Below are 22,579 nucleotides of genomic sequence, written 5' to 3' on the forward strand. Positions count from 1 at the left end.
TATAAGTTTACTTTAATATATTTCTATGTTATGGAAGTCTTGCACTCAGTAAGACATGATCTTTGGTGTGTTCATTAAGAATCATTCAACTTCATCACTGATTTATAGATCGAAATTTCTTGTGACTGATTTAAACGAATAATAAATCTTCTTAACTTGCACATTCAAGCATTTCCTTAGAAAACTTCCATTGTTATAAATTAACCAAACATGCAAAAGATAAAACCAGAAAATATACACTTCCAAAACATGCCTACTGTAACTCTTGACTTTTCACGAGAGGTGCAAAATAAAATATCATGAAATTCAAAACTCTGCCCTTCTATTCAATGCTCTAAAATAAATAGAAAATAAGGATCTCCTGACATTAAAGAAGAAATCACACAACATTTTCACGTACATTCAACAATCTCATCCCCACTACGTGAAATTCAAGCAGGATGACGGCTTCGATTGCGAGGGTAACGAAGATCTGATTGCACAACATTCTTTCTGAAAGACCCACCAAAATAGCAGGGGCTTTCCTCATCGATCCTTCCAACACAAGGTGCTGCATTAGTACTAAAACTTCTCGGGATTTCACTCCCTTGCGCTCCAGGAGATGATTTACTCGTCTGAGAAGCTGCCCTAACCAGCTCAGCAAATTCATCATCATTTCTAACAGTGGAGCTGCTGAAGCTCTTTGGCGGGGCAGCCATAGAAACACCAAGACCGCTATAATTAGCCCTCCCTGCACACTCAGATATGCTTCTCATATAAAAGTCTCTGGCTTTCACAAGGTATGGAATTGGGGAAAAAGCCTTAATTCTTCTGTAGAGTGATCTAAATCGGGGCATTTTCCGAGCACCACTGGTGGATTCGCCATTATTGCCGCCTTCCATGAGGGATTGTTTGTTTGTTTCTCAAATAAATTTTCTAAAATCTGAAATGTCTGATTCCTGGTCCGTGAACCGGCATATAAAGATAAATAGGTCAGCGTGATAGGACATTTGTGCATCGAATAACGTGGGATTGAAAAGAAATAAGGGAATGAAAAGTCAAACAGCAAGAGACAATTGCATTTATTTTATATCTTTCATTTTGACAATTGGATTTGTATTGGAAAGAAAGGTTAATGGCGGCTGCATAATATTAATGGATAATGTATTATTATAAGGGGGAGTTGTTAATTAAATATATAAATTATTGTTCATTATTTTTTTTAAAAAGAGTAGTTCAAATGCATGTTTTTTTTTGGAGTTAAATTGTGTGAAATTTTCAGATTCGATTTTTTTCAATCAAATCTACTGATTTATCAAAACAAGTGGAAAGTGAAAAGAATTGCACATAGTCAATGGGCCTTTGATCTACTGGTGAAGTTGAAAGGCTTTAAATGAGCCCATCAAGATTTGAATCTTGTTGAGTGTAAGGCTCCGACATCATAAGGGATGAGACCCTCGCTGGACTGGTAGCTTGCAGGCTTCATGCCCTTGCTGTGCTGGCAGCTCACAAGACCAGGAGTATCGTCTAAGTTTTAAGAAGTTCTGAAATTGGCGATCATCATTCTTCCTTGTAGTGTTGGTAAGAAAGGAAAAAGAGCGAAGTAATATCTAACAACAAGATGTAGGTGAATTTCTCCTTGCCAACAACAAAATCTATGGTGGTCTTTTGGGAAAAGATTTTGAAGAACGGATTGAAGCATGTTTTCAAAATCGATGACCCCACATTCCTCCAAAAGGTGAGTATCATATTGGGTGATGAATACACACCGCCTTTCATTTGGAGTGCTTCGTGTGAGAAGGAGGTTCGTTAGGTTGCAACACAGATTGGTTGGAACTACGTCAAAGACATTCTTGGGGAAAGGGAGGCAAATAAAACAAATGGTGGTGGAGAGAAGAAGCAAGCAATGAGGGGCTGCCAAAAGATCAAAAAGATGGGTTCTTGTGGTAGCCAGAGCAAGAAGAAGAAACAATAACAAGCCTGAGCGGAAATTTTGAAGTTGAAGAGGTACTCTTTGTGACAATTTTTCAACTGATAGAATTTTGAATTTTGATAAAATTTTAATGTACATCTGTATGCAGTGGAGTAGACAACAACAATGTCTATGTAAATCTATAAGTAGTGGAGTAGACATTGGATAGGATGCTATAGACTATGAATTTTTTGATTTTGTGGATGTAGGAAGTGAACAAACTGAAATTCTTTTTCTAATCTTTTTAATAAAAAACCTGAAAAATTTGTCAATTAAAAACATAAAATTAAAAAAGCTAATTGATTTATTTGGTTATGTTAGGATGAGAAATTTCATATTGTAATTGCAAAATACTATTTTTGTTGTTTCTTAAAAGATCTATACTATGATTTATTTTTTATTTTTTTAATGCTATTTTATAAAATAAATAGAATATTTAAAATAAAGATGCATAATAAACAATGCCTAATATTATAACTATATGTTTTATCAATATGTTTTTAAAAAAAATCTAGAAAAAATAGGCAAGTGTTTATAATAAATTATAAATGTCTTACTAAAAGTACAATTGTTCAAAAAATAAAGGTTTCATTGAAAAAACTCAATAAATCAATGAATGGAGTAGTTGATAAATCTTTTTAAAAAGGGATATATTGAAGTATTCCCAATAGCAACAATTACAAAAAAAACTAAGCCAACCATGACTCAAAATTATGGTTGACTAATGAATGTCAGTGTGGCACCTTGTCATATGTCCATTGAATGGTAGTGTATTAAATTATGAAAAATATCAAGTGTACTTACCCAATATAATTTCCCATAGAAATCTTGTTCTTTATAGGTTTGTCCTAGTCTCTAAATCATAGCTATAAAGAATTTGAATATCATAGTGACTATAATGACAGCCTAATAAAGCTAAATTCATCCTTGAATATATAGAATACATATCTAAAATGTAGTTATTCTTTCTTTAAAAATGACTCTCCGACTCTCTCTTGAAATATTTCTACATTTAAATCTATGTATTGTTGGTTCATTGTGGGGGGCTCACTACTCACCATTGGTTCATAGCTCGTTCTTGGTTCATTGTGTGTTATTCATTTATTGTTTTTCATTGGCTTGTTGCTCATTGGTGTGTCATTGCATGCTATAGGTTCTCCTTTATTGTTGGTTTGTTTCTCATCAAGGGTGTTGTCTTTTCACCTATTGTTCCTTATGGCATCCATTTTATTTTTGATGTTGTTGGTTATGGTATTAGCCTTTTTATGATTAATTTCTTGTTATAAGGTTGTGGTTCACCAGATGTAGATTCTCATGCTTCATCCCCAATTAATCCTTCCTGTGCTAAGGTTTGTCGCTCTTCTAGTGGTCTCCACCCTTATTTTGTTCCTACTCATCTAGCCTTAGGGATAAACCCCTACTTTGTTCTTCCTCTTCTCTTGTTATCATCAATGGATAGGTGGAATTGTATAACAAATATTTCTTCTATTATCATGCTTTCATCTATATGTTTAATGGTTGATTTGAACAAATGGTTTTTGTAGTATTGGAAGTTCCTTACTGTTTCAATAAGATTGAAATTTATGCCTGCAATAGGGGTTTCTTTATGTTAAGTCTAATAGACATCCTTTCACCTAAAGAGGTTGTTATGTCTTCCTTTAAACATTCTCTATCCGAAATGTGAATGGTTGGAGCGAGGGATGAGGTAGTTAGGCTATTCTCATGGGGAATTTTATTAACTTCCACCTTACCCACATTAGATTTTTTGCTACTTTTTGATGGGTTAACACCTTCTTTCCTTTATCAATTGAGGCCCAATTCCATAATTAAAGGAGATATTTCATGAGCTGGAATTAATTTATTTTAGGGGAATAGACTAGGGATTTTTTTAATGAGATGGATTTAGATAAAGAGGGGTCATCATTACAAAAAAGGAATTTTTATTTTAATTCCTTCACTTCAAGGAAGGTTAGGTTTTTGGCTTATAGGTAACACATTCTGGGCATGAATGAAATTCAAATGAGGGGTAGTTTCTAAATAGAAATTATAAATAAAATAAATTAATCCATGGTGTAATGGGGATAAACTACTTTAGTGGCACATTTATGCATAGTGGAAATTATAAAATATGGAAAACTAATAGGTTTATTATGCTTAAGGTTATTAAGGAGTTGACAGTGATACCCATGCATAGTAGAAAATATGCCCTGGATAGTGAAGTACTTAACAAGATAGTAGCTCATGACCCCCCATGGAGGAGCCAAATCATCTTTGCTAAACTTGTTTTAGTGGTGCTTAATATTTTCACCCTTCTCCAAGAATATTTTGATATATTATTCATATGATTGTTTCTAGATAAGGTAGTGTACCTTCTCTCCTTCACAACTTAGGCTAGTAACCTGAGCAATGAGTTCCTTTGTGATCATAATTTTTTTCTACCCACTTGGGCCTTGTCATCCCTCTAGCTATTCATGAATTATGATGATAATTACTTGTCTTTTCCTTTGATGGCTCAAAAAACTAAGGTGACCATTCCCCTAACTCTTTATGTAATTTTTATTTTAAGTACTTTTATCAATTAAATTACATTTTGGATTTACCATCAATAAAATATAATATAATGCTAGTAGTAGCATGGTGCAATGGTTAAGTTGTGGTGGAACAAAAATAGTCTTATACAATTATAATATGAAATTCTCATCTTAATGCAACCAAATAAATGAAGTAGCTTTTTTCTTTATAGTGAAATTTTATTTATTTATAACAATAGTATTGTAATAATTAATACCTTCCAATCTTTTGACTAGACATTATCAATTGGCCTTGGCTTCTTACAATAGAATGTAAAAGGCACATTCTCCTTATAGGAAAAGTATTTTAGGTATTAGATATATCATCATATTAATATATTCAAGACTAAATTTAGTTTTAATATACTATTATAATATCTATTAATATTTTAAGATTAGTTAAATCTACAAAAAATCACATTGGATACTCATAATAATACACTTAGAATTCATTTCTGAATCTTTTAAAACATACAAAATATGGTGGCATTGTGAAAATATATACCATGCCAACTCTCTCTAACTAAGCAGGAATTTTTAGACATAGATAACTTATTTCTTTCTGTAATTTTTATTGGAAGTACTCTGATTTTCAGATATATCATCAATAACAATATATTCAAGGATGAATTTAGCTTGATCAAGTTATCATTATAGTCTCTATGATACTCATGTTCTTCATTATGTTTTAGAGATTAGGATAAACCTACAAAAACACAAGATGACTAAGACAATCACATTGGGTAAGTACAATTTCTTTTTTCTCATTATAATACCCTTACCATTCACATTTTAAGCCTTCAAAACCTTTAAAATTGCGTGGAGATATGACAAGATGGCACACCAACATTCACTAGTGAATCATGATTTTTAAATCATGTGGAGCTTAAATTTTTATGTGATTTTGGTAATTGAAAGTAATTCAATTGATAAAAAGCCTACTATCAACTAGACATTCTAACATATCACAATAGAGTGATAAAATGTAAATTGATATATAATTATAATAATAATATTATATCAATATATATAATATTATTATTATAATTATATAAATTTACAATTAATCATTCTATTGTGATATGGTGGAATGCTGATAGTAGGCTAGTTAGTTAATATTATTATTATAATTATATATTGATTTATAATTAATCACTCTATTGTGATATGGTGGGATGTCTAGTTGATAGTAGGCTATTTAGTTATAGGAATGACAAACATTAATATAATATTATTATTATAATTATATATCAATTTACCTTTAATCACTCTATTATGATATGTTAGAATGTCTAGTTGATAGTAGGCTAGTTAGTTATAGGAATGATTAAATATTTTACTATATTATATAATATTTATGATTTTTTTATATATTATAATAAATAATTTGATAAATATTTGAATAATATAGATTTATATTTTAATATAGTTTTTTAAATGATCAACAATAATTTATGTTTTTTATAATATAGAGTTAACAACTATCCATTATATTAGTACATTATTTATTTAAATAATTCAGCAGTCATAAATGGCTGTGTCTATTCTCGCTCCATAATGGACCTTTAGTACAACGTGTTAGCGACAGGTTAATCAATCACAACCGTTAATTGCAAAATCGACAGTGTAAATCGGTACTATTGTTCTGGAACCAGAATAGACACATCCACCATAAACCTGTGCTTCACCGACATAAAATAAATGTAATTGTGTCTTATTTATTGACTTAGGTATTCATTTCCTCACCTCTTCTTAATTTCACGTTATTTGCTGTGCATATGTTCCCGTCATGCTGACCTCCTCATCTTTATATCCCACCCACACAATCTTAGACCATAAATCAGATATTTCAGCTATTACAGGATTAATTTCAGGGACAAATAATTCCCCATGGAAGGCGGCAACAAAGGCGAGGCCACGGCCACTGGTGTTCAAAAAATGGGCCGATTAAGATCACTGTACAGAAGAATTAAGGCTTTGTCCCCTCTTCCATACCTTGTGAAAGCCTTAGATTTTTATGTGAGAAGCGTGTCTGAGTGCGCAGGAAGAAGCAATTACAGTGGTCTTGCTGCAGGTGGTCTAGGTGTTTCCACCATCAGCGTTCCAAACAGCTTCACCACCTCCTCCCTTACAAAAGATCATGATGAATTTGCTGAACTCGTGAGGGCAGCTTTACAGAGGAGTAAATCATCTCCTGGAGGGCAAGGGAAGGAAATTCCGACACCTTGTGTTGGAAGGATCGACGAGGAAAGCCCCTGCTATTTTGGTGGGTCTTTCAGAACCAATACAACGCAATCCGATCTTCGTTACCCTCGCACTAGGAGCTCTCATCCTGCTCGAATTTCACGTGTTGAGGAAGAAATTGTTGAGCGTAGGTGAAAATGTTGTGTGAGTTGTCCTTTAATGTCTGTAACTCCTTAGTTTGTACTTGTTCTATTCTGAGTGAACTTTTTTTTTGCACGTCTCCTAAAAAGTTAAAGAGTTACGTGGGCAACAGTTTGCATTATTTGGACGTATATATTTCCTGTTTATATCTATTGCACTTTAAGTTAATCTATACGAATTGCGTGAACGTGGAAGTTAAGATGTATTATTCTTGTAGGTCACTCGCTATTATTTTTTTTGATCAGTCACAAGATAAAGGTGCTCTGCCTTTAATATGGAGTTACACAGTATAATATTTTTTTTCACATATCTGTTTTATTATCACGGTAAGTAAGGTTTGCTGTTAAAATTGGAATATAAGGTTAGGTAAGTTTCTTTTATAATTGGGTAGGTTAGCTTTACTGTTTACTGTTTTTATCTATTGCGCTTGAAGTTAATCTATACGACACGCGTGAATGTGGAAATTAAGATGTATTTATTCTCTTAGGTCACTCGCTATTTCCTTTTAGATCAGTCACAAGAGATTGATGCTCTGCTTTTAATATGCAGTTACACAGTATAATATTGTTTTATTATCAAGGTAGGTAAGGTTTACTGTGAAAATTGGAATATCATGTTTGGTTAGGTTTCTTTTAAAATCAGGTAGGTTAGCTTTACTGTTAAAATTGGAATATCATATGAAGAGAAATTTCTTATCGTTTTTCATTATTTGTAAGTGCACTTGTTTTATGTTCATTTGTACAGTTGTGAAGAATTTATTTTATGTTCATGTTTATCAGTCAGTCTGTGAGAAGAGAAGACTGCTGATGTATTGATTGGGTTTTATTTTTTATTAGAAAAGTGTATATATTAATTTAATGAAAAAGAATATACAATATAAAGTAACAGTTTGGTAGAGGCGCTTCTAAGTCAAAAAGTCAGAAAGTAATAATATAGGCTGAATATAAAGGATTATTATATTAGCATTACAGCTAAAAGCTAGAGATTTGAGCAAAACCAAGTTACAAAATGAAAACTATTAACTATCTCTAAGAGTACAAAGCACATGCTCTTCCATGATGAAATTAAACATCTTAAATAAGACCCATCATGATCTTTAGCTATAACTGTCAGTTGGGACTACAGTCTTCATAATTGTGATTGGAGCTCTGAATCAATGTTGTGATTCTTCTTAAAAGGATGCATTGAGAAAAAGATTCTGAGATCATATTTTGTGAGCAGTGTAGCCCTAGAAGAGCTATCAGATTTTCACAATCCATGCAAGAATTCACTTGTTATTTTTGAGTTAGATTGTGTATGATTTTTTTTAAAAGAAATATTAAGTAAAATTAAACTAATGTCAAATAACACATTTGTAAATATTTTAAGAAAGAAATTTAAAAGAATGACAATTTTAAGTAGGATGTCATGTCGTGAAAGACATAACTAGATGTACTCGTGCACAATTTCATCACTTAATAAGAAAGACAATAGATAAAATTCACAACACCACTCACTCAAAAAAACACTAAGGGATTCAAATATCTAGATTTGATATTACTAAATATTAATAATCTAGAGAAGTGTGATTTATGAAATGACATCACTCCCTTGAAATAGTAGAATAAGGATTACAAAGAAAGAGTATTTACGTAAAAATAAATTAAAAAATTGGGTCAACATGGGAGAGACTTAAATGTCTCAACTTTTTGCATCATTATAGGAGGAAAAAAAAAAGTCAATACACAACATATAGAGATATGATAAGAAATTTATAAGAATTGATAACAAATTATCTTGCATGTATCCATGTATTTGGTGATCTCACAATAATGGATTCCGCTTCAACATTTTGCAAATTTAAAAATGAATAAAAGTATTCATTTGTGAGATTTTTTTTTTGAAGATTCAAAATATATTTTTAAAAAATAAAAATAAATTATGCATATTTTTATGTAACTTTTAATAGCTTATTTTTTTATAGTAATCAACATTTTTTTAGAATTGATGTTTATTGTGTCCAGTATAACATTTTTAATAGAAAGAAAAAAAAAATAGTTTTCCAAATATAGATTTTTCACATCATAATTTTTTGTTGCATATTTTTTTTTAGTTAATTTTTGGAGTTAAGGTAATTATAATTTGGAAAGAGGTGTATTATGTCCAGCATAAATTTCTTTTTTTGTGGATTTGAATTAACATCTTCTTTGTGTGTTGAAAGGAGGATATCACTACCCGCGAAAAATATATTTTTTACATTTTTTTTTCTGTATACTCTTCTTTTTCCACATGTGTGAAACAAATACCTTAATGTTAGATGAAAAACTTGCATTCATAAGAAATAAAATGTAAATATATTAATGAAATTAATAATATTAAAAATTGAACTTTTTGCAAAGCTTATAATAAGGACTACATACAAATTAAAACTTCTAAATGAATTCATTTGACCCCCCAAAAGTTAATATAAAAGTGTTTTTTTGTCAGCATTTTGATAGGGGCAAAGGAGATTTCATTGGAGGTATGATTTAAGACTTGAGAGGTTCTATCCCTTTTCAATTAATTCCTTCAAATGAAGCTTCTCACGTCTTAAATCATTAGATTTTCTAAAAAACATTTGATTTCAGTAAAAGTCAAGATGTACCAAAGTTTGTAACCAATCATTGTGGGATGTACCACTACAAGGGTATCAAAGGTCCTCCAAATAAGAATCACAAACATAGATATATAAATATGTAGAAACCTAAACTATATCATTGAATTACATGAATAATAATTCTAGGATGTCGTAAACTATATCATTTTTATAGGTAGACGTTAAATCCATAATTATGTTAGAGTACACGTTCATAATGTGCAACCTCATTAACTAACTTAGCCAAGCATTTAATATTTTGCTTTCGGCAGCTGCTCCCGCCGCTTCTAGTTTCTCTGTGTGGATCCCATATTGATATCGTGATCCCACGACTTCCACACTCATTCTGGTTATAAATACAGGATATTGTGATTGTAATCTCATCTCTTATTGAGCAATGTAAATCATTCTGTTTGGTTTGTGAAGGTTCATTCGCAGATCAGGTTCCTGGGTTTTCTATCATGGTATCAGAGCCTCTGACTATGTATCTCCTTCCGACTTTGAGAGCTTCGTTCCTTAGGGTTTCTATGGATTGAGGCCTTTTAGCATTTCATTCACATTCATAGGTGATCAGCTCCTTTCCAATCGATAGTGTCTCTGGCGGCATCATTCGCTGCAGATCCGTGGAGATAAGCGGTTTAAGGCCTTGCAAGTGACGCCCAGTAATCACAGCCTGTGTAGCTAGTGGGAGTTAAATATTTCCTGAGCAGAGGGCCCGCAAATATATGTTTGGAGAGCTGTGGAAGAGGCGTGCTAGTGAAGAGATAGGGAGTGGTGCATTGCCCTCCAAGAAATAGTGCTGATGTGGTGCATTGCCCTCCAAGAAATGATCTTGCAGTCCTTTTTAGCCGCCATGCTGCTTTAATGGTCACATGGATCAATGAGGAGCTTGCTTTGACAAACTACCATGCTGCTTTAATGGTCACATTGATCAATGAGGAGCTTGCTTTGACAAACTACGCTGTGAACAAGGTATTTTCTCATAATTCTACCATTGTATGACAGATTTACTAGCTTGACTTTTCCGGTTATCCTTGTTGTTTCTTGGCAAAGTTAGTGTTTGGGAATTGTAATTTCAGTTTGTATCTACTTTGGGGTGTATCTTTCATATCAGTCCCTTGTCTGCCTTTGTACATCATGTCAGATCCTAGGATTGAATTGCTGAGTCCACACAACTATCACACATGGAAGCTCAAAATGGTTCAATTGTTGCAATCTCGAGGTCTTTAGAAAATGTTGGATGCTGACCAATCCAAATTCGCTAAGGCATTTGAGAATTTTGTTCATAGAAACAAAATGGATGAGGCAAAATGACTCATCGGTCTTCATGTGTCGGATAATTTGTTGTTTCATATTGCTGAGTGTACAACACCTAAATAAGTATGGGATAAGCTCACTGAGTTGTATGGTAAGGTCAACCAATTCTAGATCTTGCAACTTGAAGCTGATCTCACTTCTCTCACTCTAGATGCATTTCCCTCTATTCAAGATTTTCTTGCACAGTTTAAGTCAATTTTGTCTCAGTTGAAAGGATATGGTCATGCCAAACAAGATAAGGAGTGCATTTTCTTGATCCTATCTAAGCTTAGAGGTCCTTTCCAAATTTTTTCCTTTACCTTCAATTCTACTATGGATGCTATGGGAGAAGACCATAAAATGCCTTCCTTTGAGGTGTTTTGTGATCGTTTGACTAGGGAGCAGACCAAGTTGATTCAGATGGATGCTCATCCTAAAAGTGATGCTTTGATGGCTCAATCTCCTAAGAGCAAGAGTAAGTATAAGAAGAATCTCAAGACAAATTCATCTTCTGGTGGCGAGACATCCTCCACACCTAAGGTGAAGAATGATCAATGGACTAAACCTCCTTCTCCTCCTCCTTCTAACTCAGAAGGGTCACCTTCTAAGTATAAGAAGAAAATGGAGAATTATTCCTTTCAAGGAAAACCCAGGCATAATGATGCACAATATTATGTGAGGCTAGCAGCATTGGAGGAAGCTATGAAGAAGTGCAACCTTGTCATGCCTAAGTCTTCTTCTTTGGGAAAAGTGCAAGCTCTCTCAGCTAAGGCTCCGTCCTCTACTAGTTCTAGTTGGATTCTTGATTCTGGTTCTTCTCACCACATGAATCACATTGTAGATCTTTTTTATTCTGTTTTTGATAGTCCCACTTCACATATTGCTATTGGGAACTCTTCTTAGATTCCAGTTTTGGGGATAGGCTCAATTCAAATGCAGGATGTCAACATTTATGATGTTCTTCTTGTTCTTGATATTTCAAAGAATCTCCTTTCCATCTACCAAATTTGCAATCATGGTGATGGAAGGATCATTGAGTACTCTCCTATAGAGGTGACTATTCGACAGATGCAAGATCCTGACAAGGTCATTGCTACAAGCACAGTTGATCTTGCATCTCATTTGTATAGGTTTGATAGATTTGAGTCTTCATCAGGACCATCCCTTATTTCTCATGTAGATTTTGTGAGCAAGCTTTGGCAAGAATGGTTTGGGCACCTGAACTATAGATATCTTCAACAGATGAGTGCACAAAATTTGGTGAGTGGTCTACCTCACATCTCTTGTTCAAATGGAGTTTGTCTAGGTTGTGTCCTTGGAAACCATCATAGAGATGCCTTTTCTAAGGGTTTGGCCACACGTTCTTCAATGCCCCTTGAGTTGGTGCATAGTGATCTCATGTCATTTCTCGCTCCTTCATTTTCAAGGGCCAAGTATGTGCTCACCTTAATTGATGACTTCTCTAGGCATACATGGGTGTACTTTTTGAAGTACAAGGATGAGGTTCTTCGACATTTCATTACCTTGCATTTGTGGAGAAGCAGTAAGGACATTCCCTTCAAAAGATTCACATAGATAATGGGGGGAGTATATCAATGAAGCATTCCAGGAATTCTATCATGCTCGAGGTATTCTTCATCAACACATGATGCCATACACTCCTCAACAGAATGGTGTGGCCAAGAGGAAGAATATAACCTTATGGGAGATGGCCAGTTGTATGATTCAGTCTAGATAATTGGCTCCATCTTTTGGGGCAGAGGATGTTAATTGTGCCAATTACATTCAGAATCGTATGCCTCACAAGGCAGTTCCGAATATGACTCCTGAGGAGGCTTGGTCTCATGTCAAGCCCAAGGTTTCCTCTTTTAGAGTATTTGGTAGTGATGCATGTACATTCATTCCAGATGGTCGATGCAAAGTGTAGTCACATAAATCTGTCCAATTTAATTAAATGATTATTTCCTATTTATTTGATTAAAAATCCACTATCCATCAGTTAATTAAATCAATATTTAATTAATTCATCTTCAAACATTCTCCTATTAATTAAATAAATTATTCAATTTATTTTAATTAATTCATTAAACCAAATTCAAATCAATTAAATGAATAAATCTTATTTATTTCATTTAAATCCACTATTCCTCTTTTAAATAAATTAAATAAAACATTTATTTAAATCATTTATTCCCCCCCCACTTGCATTTTCCTACAAATGCAACTTGCACGCATTTATTGAAATAAATGAATTTTATTTTAATAAAAATCCTATTTTCCCTCACCCACCAAACCCACTTGCAAATCTAATCCCCTTCTAGATTCTTCTAACCCCTTCCTAATTAGCCTAATCCATTCCCTAATTATTGTCACATTCCTAAGCAACTTGGAGTCACTTCTCAAAGACTTCAAAGTCTTTGAAAAGCATTTAATGCTTTGTGTGTTCAATAATTTAACCTCCAAACTCTTCCATGACCATTAATGGCTCTTACATGACCCTTAATGGCTCTTACATAACCATTTATGGTTATTTCAACTTGCACTTATGTGTCTCCTCAAGCATTTATTGCTTTGACCATGGTTATCCCTTTTGCCATTGCACAAGATTTTATCCATTGGATAAAAGCTTTATTCTTTGAATAAAGAATTTATTCACTCAACCCAACCTTGACCCTCACCCCCAAGTTAACTCCCAGGTCATGTCAAGCATTTAATGCTTATTCCCTCCCCTCTCAAACCTATCTCACATTGACACTTGTCAACCAGGGATTGGGTTGAAAGCCCTCACATGGATCTCAAATCATTCAATCCTGACCCTTGTTGAGATTACTCAATCTCAATCATCCATTGCTCCAATTTTCCTATAAATAGAGCCCATTTCTTCATAATCCATATCCTGAAAACTTGTATGCATTTAATCTATAGTGAATTTTAGAGAGCATTTTAGCATAATAAACTCATATAATTGTCATTTTGGTTTAAAACAAATCATCTTAGTATCTATAACATTTAGTATTAGCTTTTCATTCATATTTAGAGCAAATACTTTAATCTTGAATCTCCATAAGCATCCATAGTGCAAAAAGTTGCTGAGAGCTACACTATTTTGGAACTTGGAGAGGAGAGGAACAAGGAAGGATAAACTACCAGCATGGTAGAGAGCATTTGGAGGAGCTTAGTTGCTTTTTGTAGATTCCTTAAGCTTTCTTTTTGCTTAGTAGTGTCTTTCTTGATATGCTTGCTTAGAATAGTTTTTAAATTATGATTTTCTAACATCTAACAATCAACTTCTTGTTGTTTCTTGTTCAGGTGTTTGTTTATCCTAACCTTGTCCTTTTCGCAGAGCATCATTTGGTGAACCTGACGTGAATCCAAGTACCAAAAAACTTTAAAAAAAAAACTAACATACATGTTTGAATGTTGAAATTGACACACAGGTCGTGCTTTAGCACTTTTGATCGCATTGTAGCGCTATTGCAACTTGTTATTCTAGCACTATTGTTTATACAATAGCGCTATTGTCTCAAGTTTGGTGCTATTGTTCTGGTTTTAGCGCTTTTGTTCTTATTTCAACTCTTTTGAGTTTATTCTAGTGCTTTTGTATTCACTGTCAAATTCTTCTTTTAGCGCTTTTGTTTCTGTAAAAACGTGTTTTTGGTTAACTAGCGCTTCTATTTTCACACATACTAGCGCTATTGTAACAAAACATTGTAAGGAAGGCCTTGTAACCAAAACTTTGATTTGTTCTAGGCTTGTGGAAGCCCCCTGTTAGGTGTGGATTTTACTAACTGTTTGCTTTTTGTGCAGGTCTAAAACTCACTTCCTTAAAATCAAAATTTTGTTTTTGGTGTTTTAAAAATTGAACAAAACAAATTTGTTTTCTTGCAAGATTAGGATCATTTGCATTTGGTGCTCTAAAAATTGAACAAAACAAATTTACTTCCTTGCAAGTTAGGTTCATTTTATTTTGGTGCTTAAAACAAGACAAGACAAGACAAATTTCTTTCTTGCATCAAACTAAAATTTACAATCCACACTTCAAAATTTTGGTGCAAGTAAATTCACAATCAACTTGTCTCATTTTTTGCAAAAGCTATTTACTTCAAGCAAATGTGCTTTTTATTAAGTTGACCAGGATTTCATCTTCCCAGTTACTTAAACATATTGCCTTTGAAGTTAAAAAGAACATCATGGTTGTTGGAGCAACATCTCCAATTAGATAGAAAATCATTGCAATCACAAGTTAAAAAGAACAAGTGTTTTTTGTGATTACCACACTTGTGCAAAAAGTTGGTCGAGTGGTCCTACTTCTAACACACACTATCCTCTCCCTTGGCTTTCGTGGTCCTAAGTGCAAGAGAAAAGTGTTAGTAACACTCAAATTTTTATCTTTTTAAGAAAGGACTTCCAAGAGACACATCACACTTGGGAACGACCTTGCACGGTAAATCCTTCAAGCCACTATAGAAATCAGGTGAGAGTGAAAGCTGTAGCCTTGGGTATAGTTGTTCCTACAGTGTAACTTGCCAAAAGGACAAATGGGCCCCACCACAAGTTACAAGGCTCTTAAGTGAGTCACTGTAGATTGAACTTATGCCCAAAGACATAAAAAATTACTAAACACCTTTAAGTAGTAGCCCACCCGTTCTATTGATTGAGGATATTTGTGATATAATTCAGTGCAAGAGCATAGATGGTTTTGCTCCCAAGATACTCACCATACATATTTCCTTGAGTAGAAACATAGCTTTTTGAAAAGTCACTTGTGGCTTGATGAAAGTGGTGACTCCCCCATCATAGGGATCATCTATTTGTTATGCTCGTACAAGACTTAGTATATCACATCCTTACCTGCCACGATGGGATTCATAAGGTATGTAGTACCAAAGGCGACGAAATATAAAGATGTGGGCTGAATTTATCGCCACTGGCCATTTGGCCTTAGGGATACAAAGTGTTTGAAGTGTTTTCATTTTAGTCAAGACCAAGTACAAATTGAGCCGACTTCAGGCTTTGAAAAGAAAAACACCTAAAATACACTTAAAGGAAAGGGTCATAAAAAGTCCAAGGATTGGGTTGATCCAGACCCATACTCATTTGTGCCTTTAGAGGCAACATTCTTGTGTTTGTGTGCTTGCTTTGTTTTCTTGTCAAAGAAAAATCAAAAATCAATTCCAAAACAAGTATTCATCCAACCAAACATTTTTCCAAACAACCAAAAAGATCATAAACAAAGAAAAGTATCAAACTTTATGACCATTCTTCACTTCTTGAGAAAGAAGAATCTTCATCAAAACATCAACTTGAAAAGAAGACCATTGAGTTCAAAGGCTTTGATCAAAAGGAGGAAATTCTTCTATCTAAATAGACAAATCTTTGTCTCTCATAGAGTTTTTCTATGTCACATGCATCTCTACCTTCAAGGAAAATCAAACGAATTTGATTCAGAGTCATTAAACCACAAAGCTTTTATGCAATATAGAGATTTGAGTTATCACAAAAACCAAGGAGGAAAGATCAATCCAAACTTCTTCCCAAACATTTGTATCACGTACAACGTAGCTCAAGAAATGCCACCAATGCCTGAAAGTGAAGAGGTAGAATTTGTTCCATTTGTGACACAACTTTTATTGAAGTTAAAATATCTCACCCATTTCCACATTCACTTCATCATCAATCCATTTCAACTCTCAAAACATTAAGAGGTTCTTGTCCTAAAGTTCTCTTTTAGATGTTGCTTGAATCAAACACAAAACATCACCTTTTAGATTGTTTTTGCATCTAGGATAAGCTCATCCTAAGAGACATATCTACGCAGGTTAAAACTAGTTTATGAGTGAATCCTCTCATTACTAGGTAGTTAAATCTGTAACACATCTCAGATTTCTCTAAACCTTATCACATCAAACCTTATAAAAAAACACAAGCAATTCAATGAAGAAAACTTTGGTAATATCTGCCTTGAAGTACTAAAGATCCACATGCAAAACAAGACACCAACCATCGATCTTTCATTTCATCAAAAAACTCATCATCATTTTCACCCAACTTCAACAAAAACTCATAAACAAAATGGCTCATACCCAATCGCAGTCAAGGCAACGAGAAATAGAAATTGAAGAAGAAGAGGAGGAAAATATCAATGAATTTCAAGAAGCACTTGGAAGAAATGCTAATGATGAAAACCCAAGTACTCCTACTCCTACAACAATAGAAATGGCTTAGCACAACCCTCTCTTTAACAGACTTTTTGATGAAATACTCAGGAGTAATGCGGATGCTCACATTTTAAAGCTTGCTCAAGAAGGAGCCAAACTCCCCTCTGACTTTGATCTTGCACAACTAAGACAAGCATCAGAATGACAAAGTTGCCATGAAGAAGAAAGAGGTAGAGATCCCATCAGATATAACATTCCTTGAGGTAACCCACCACCTCCTCCTCCAAATGAAATAGAGATGTTGCGGCAACAAGTTGAAAATCTCACCCAACAACTTCATAGTGGTGTGAAGACTAATCAATTTTCACTCAATGACATTTGTCCCTATCCCTTTGATAGAAATCTTTATATGCCACCTTTTCCATGAGGATTCAAAACACCCAAATTCGAAAAGTATAGAGGAAAGGGAGATCCTCGCGATCATGTCAGGGAATTCCACTCAGCTTGCCTCGAAGTGGCATACGAAGATAGATACCTCATGTGCCTTTTCCCCAAAGCTTGGGAGGAACCACCACATCATGGTTTTCCCGACTACCAGGTGGCATTAGGACCTTTGAAGAGCTAGTTTAGAAGTTCTTGGCACATTACTCTCATAACATTGAACGTGATATCACCATGGCTGATCTATGTAACACTAAACAAAAACCAGGTGAACTATTCTCAGTATTCCTACAATGATGGCGTCAAATGTCTAGTAGACGTTCTCTTCAGTTACCTGAACAAGAACTAGTGGAAATATTTATTTCCAACTTAAACGAAGAAATGGAATTTCACCTGGATGTCAAAGACACAAACTCTTTTAATGACATGATCACCAAAGGCTTAAAATGTGAGTGGGCTCTCATAAAAAAAGGGCTTATCAAGATATATAATGAGCCAAAGGATGGCCCTTGCCCACGCTTCAATAGTGACAAGCCTAACTTCTGGAAGAAAAACAAAAATATTGTCAACGACGAGGTTGTGGATGCAAGAACTATCAAAAGTGCACAACCTGTAGTTCGATTTGCAGGACAGAATCCCCCACCTCAGGCTAACATAGTTGCTCCTCCAAATCAAGGCCGTATTACATCTCATGATGAACCCTGACCTCGTCAACAAAAATAAAAGCGAACATACACTCCCTTAGGGGAACCCATCGAAATAGTATTACGACAACTGGTTTCTCAAAATCTGGTAACTCTACCCAAAACAACAAACTATGAACCGCAAGTTAAACTTACATGGTGGAGGGATACTGAACATTGTGATTTCCATCAAGGGAGAGGACACAAGACAAGCAATTGTCACAGATTGAAAGATCTTATTCAGGATCTTATTGACCGAGGTGAAATCAAAATTGAGGGACATGACCCAAAAACAACAAACAATGATCATCTGATGTTAAAAAATCCACTTCCATCACAAGATCAAAGGGGTCCTTCCACTTCCAGGAGAGGTACTAATACCACTGATTATACGCAAGCTCCGTATAATTACATTGTAAATCACCTGTACGATGCAATTGAACAAATTGCAACTATAACCATAAAAAATCCCAGCTCCACTTGCAATGTTGTTACACGTCGTAGCAAGATTAGTATAAAGGCAGCTCCATAAGGTACCCCATCTATCCCAAAGTAGTATAACCTTGTAGAACAGTTAGAAAAAACACCCACACTGATACCTATCCTAGAGCTATTGCGCCTATCTCCATCCCGTAAAAAAATCTTCTATTAAGATCTCCAAGAGGTGTCAGTCCCTGCAAACCTAAATATCGATCAGTTCGAAGCCATGGTTGGAAGTCTAAAGTCACCACATTGTCTCACTTTTTCTAAAAGTGACAACTCTTCCTTCCAGCAACCTCATAATGCTTCGCTACACATTGAAGGATTTATCATCCAACATAGGATCAAACGAGTCTTGATAGATAATGGAGCAGGCCTGAATTTTTGTACACTATAGTTGGTCATAGCTGGGATATGCCATTGAATCCGTGGATCCTCGCAATAAGATCACAATCAAAGCCTATGACGATGCAGAGCATTCATCCAAAGGAGCTGTCATACTACCTATCCGAGTGGGCCCTGTGGTGAAGCACATCATCTGTCAAGTTCTTGACCTTCCTCTGCCATATAATCTATTGCTAGGAAGACCTTGGATACATGCCATGCAAGCCATTCCATCCACCTACCATCAATGTATCAAGTTCCCACATAACGATGTAGAGATCACAATCCTGGGTGATGCAAATCCCTTTGCATATTGTCATAATATCAGTCATCAACCAGAGATTACCGTTCCTAACAATAGAGAAGCCATCTCCTCTACATCATACATAAGTCCAGCCTCTCTTACCAATTCAAACACCACTATACCCAAGCAGGAAAAGCTCAAGATGAAAATAGCAGAGGAAGGTCCTGGGGAATACAATTTGAGTCAACTCTTTTGTGTGGGACAATTGCCTACTTCTCCTAGAACACATGGAAAACCTCAGCAGTTACTTCAAACACCACTGATCATGCCAGCATGTGCTTTGATGCCTTTCATCTTTGGGAAGAGTCAAGAAGAAGAAACCAGAGATGAGGACTTAGCAGAATGGATCTATAAAGATCCCATCACCACCGATATACCGCAAGCTACACTTCCCACGCATCAATATGGCAAAGGCCTCCTCATTATGCAAAGAAGGGGTTACAATGGTCAAAGTGCTTTGGGACCTTGCAAACAAGGAAGACATGAACCACTGCTTCCAAAATTAAAGCCCAAGGATAATGCAGGCCTAGGCTTTCAAAAGGAGATCTTTCCTAAGCTCAGATTCAAAGGAAAACCCAGAAAACCACTATATTAGCCTATTGCAAAGAGGACACCTTTTATCATAAAAGCAGCACCAAACACCATCGCAACTGCCCCACCGAGGCTCAAAATCCCAGCACAACTACCTATAAGACCAATCATCCCACTCATCAAACCAGTGATCCCATCAGCAACATCAATAACATCAATAGCACCATTAGCAACAGCAGCTACATCAAAACCTGCAACAACATCTACAACACCAGCAGTTCTAGCAGAAGCAACAGAGTCAACACTACCGATACTCCCCATATTAGATTCATTGATCCCCATCATCCTTCCTGCAACACTGATCATTTCATCTACAAAAGTACATCAACCGATCACATTGGCAGTGTTTAACACAAAGGACATCCCAGTATGGTATAGTAATCAGATACTGGAAAGTGATTTAGAGAGTGACTCACATGAATGGGAATTTGATTCCGTCCAGCTTAATACTTCAAATGAGGAAGACACATCACTACCTCCACCTCACAAAGACATCCCTGTTTGTGGAGAAGCACAGATAAAGACCTCTTGGGTTCCTGAGCTGGAAACTTCTTCCACAGACCCTACGTCCCATCCTACAACTGATTCTGATAGGGAGAGTACCATCAACGACCTTCACGACAATGTCTTAACCCTCACCAACACATCTAACAAACTTAACCTAATCGATGAAGTAATGCCCATCATCCATCCTAAACTCATCGAATGGAACCAACCTAATCCCCCATGTCTTGACCATTTCCAAAATGATGAGGCGATCATTGACTTTTTGGAACTGCGGGATAACATACCAAGTGGGGATCACAAAGCTGGATTCGCTATAGAACTTAATAGCGCAACATACTTCGGGGTGGATGCCAAACCTTTCAACTACAAAAATATAACAATTAAACATGGATCTTCCAGTGAAAACCACACCATGGCATTGTTTGGTTCAAAAAAAGTAAAAAGAAAGAGCGTATCCAACGATGAAAACCTCTCTGAGGCACTAGAGGATGGAAGGTTTGACATTCTCCCTGCTAGTACACAACAGGAATGATCAACGATTCTCATCGAGGAAACAAAAGAATACAATGTGGGGACTCCTGAAACTCCTCACCACATACATTTAGCATCTCTTCTAGCTCCAGAGGAACAGCCTCAGTTTGTAGAGTTCTTCCAAAAGCGTCAGATCAACTTTGCATGGTCATATGCAGACATGCCTAGGCTTGATCCTGATTTAGTCATGCATCACCTCACCGTAGCAGAAGGAGCCAAACCTGTCAAGCAGAAACTTCGTAAAATGCATCCTCAGATTGCAGTACTAGTCAAAATAGAACTCAAGAAACTCCTGGATGTTGGTTTCATTAGACCAATTGATTATGCAGACTAGATCTCCAATATTGTTCCTATCGGCAAACCAAAAGGGTGCATTCACATTTGTACTGACTTCAGAGATTTGAATAAGGCATGTCCTAAGGATGGCTTCCCCCTACCAAACATCGACATCATAGTGGACCTAACAGCAGGACATGCCATGCTTTCACTCATGGATGGCTTTTCTGGATACAATTAGATAAAGATCACACCAGAGGATCAACATAAGATATCATTCACATGTCCATGGGGCACATACTGCTGGAATGTAATGCCTTTCAGTCTCAAGAATGTAGGAGTGACCTATCAACGAGCAATGACCACCATCTTCCATGACATGATGCATACTATAATGGAAGATTATGTTGATGACTTACTGGCAAAATCACTCACTAGAGAAGGGCATCTTGACATATTAGATAAAATCTTTGATAGACTAGAACAATATCATGTTCGACTCAACCCAAAGAAATATGTCTTTGGAGTAACCTCCGGGAAGCTTCTAGGATACATTGTCTCCAGCAAAGGTCAAAGCAATCATGGACATGCCACCACCAAAGAACATCAGTCAGCTAAGGACATTACAAGGACAACTACAATCCATCCAAAGATTCATTGCACAACTGGCAAATAAGTGTCACCCCTTTACACATCTGCTACACAAAAACATCCGCTTTCAATGGGATGCAAGATGCCAGCAAGCATTCCAAATACTTAAAGATTATCTCATGAATACACCATTGTTGATCCCACTAGATCCAAGTAGACCTCTATTACTCTATATATCAGCAACAAGTACAACATTGGGTGTACTATTGGCACAACATAATGCAGAAGGAAAAGAGTGTGCTGTTTACTACATCTCTCGCACACTGGTCGGCTATGAACTCAATTACACCCCTATTGAGTGAGTTTGCCTAGTAGTAATCTTGGAAGCAACTAAACTGAGGCACTATCTGTTAACACACAAAGTACAGCTCATTGCAAATATTGATCCACTCAATTATTTACTCAGCAAAGCAGCATTGACAGGCCGCTTGGCCAAATGGGTGATGATTCTCAGTGAATTTGACATTGAGTATGTGGACCACAAGGCTATCAAAGGACAAGTTATTGCAGATCAGTTGGCTGAGGCACCACTCATAGGTGATCATCCTCTCATTTCCAATTTTGCAGATGAAGAGATATTCATGATCACAACAGCACAACCATGGAAACTATACTTTGATGGTTCATACACTAGGCATGGCTCGGGGGCAGGCATTCTGTTTATCACACCTCAAGGTGACAACATCCCGAAGTCTTACAGGCTCACATTGCCATGCACAAATAACATAGCAGAGTATGAGGCCTTGATCACAGGACT

The 22,579-nt window shown here is 35.6% G+C and overlaps 2 protein-coding genes across 2 annotated transcripts; one reads left to right on the forward strand and one right to left on the reverse strand.

Moving 5' to 3' along the window:
* Positions 1 to 431: 431 nt before the first annotated feature.
* On the reverse strand, positions 432 to 881 carry LOC131075549 (uncharacterized). The gene has a single exon (XM_058012394.1). The coding sequence runs from the start codon at positions 879 to 881 to the stop codon at positions 432 to 434; it is 450 nt and encodes a 149-aa protein (XP_057868377.1).
* Positions 882 to 6,278: 5,397 nt separating this feature from the next.
* LOC131075550 (uncharacterized) lies at positions 6,279 to 7,147 on the forward strand. The gene has a single exon (XM_058012395.2). It carries the CDS (start codon positions 6,412 to 6,414, stop codon positions 6,898 to 6,900), a length of 489 nt encoding a protein of 162 aa, XP_057868378.2. The 5' UTR covers positions 6,279 to 6,411; the 3' UTR covers positions 6,901 to 7,147.
* Positions 7,148 to 22,579: the final 15,432 nt, after the last annotated feature.

The sequence above is a fragment of the Cryptomeria japonica genome, chromosome 5, assembly GCF_030272615.1.
Source record: "Cryptomeria japonica chromosome 5, Sugi_1.0, whole genome shotgun sequence".
NCBI classification, from domain to species: Eukaryota; Viridiplantae; Streptophyta; class Pinopsida; order Cupressales; family Cupressaceae; genus Cryptomeria; species Cryptomeria japonica.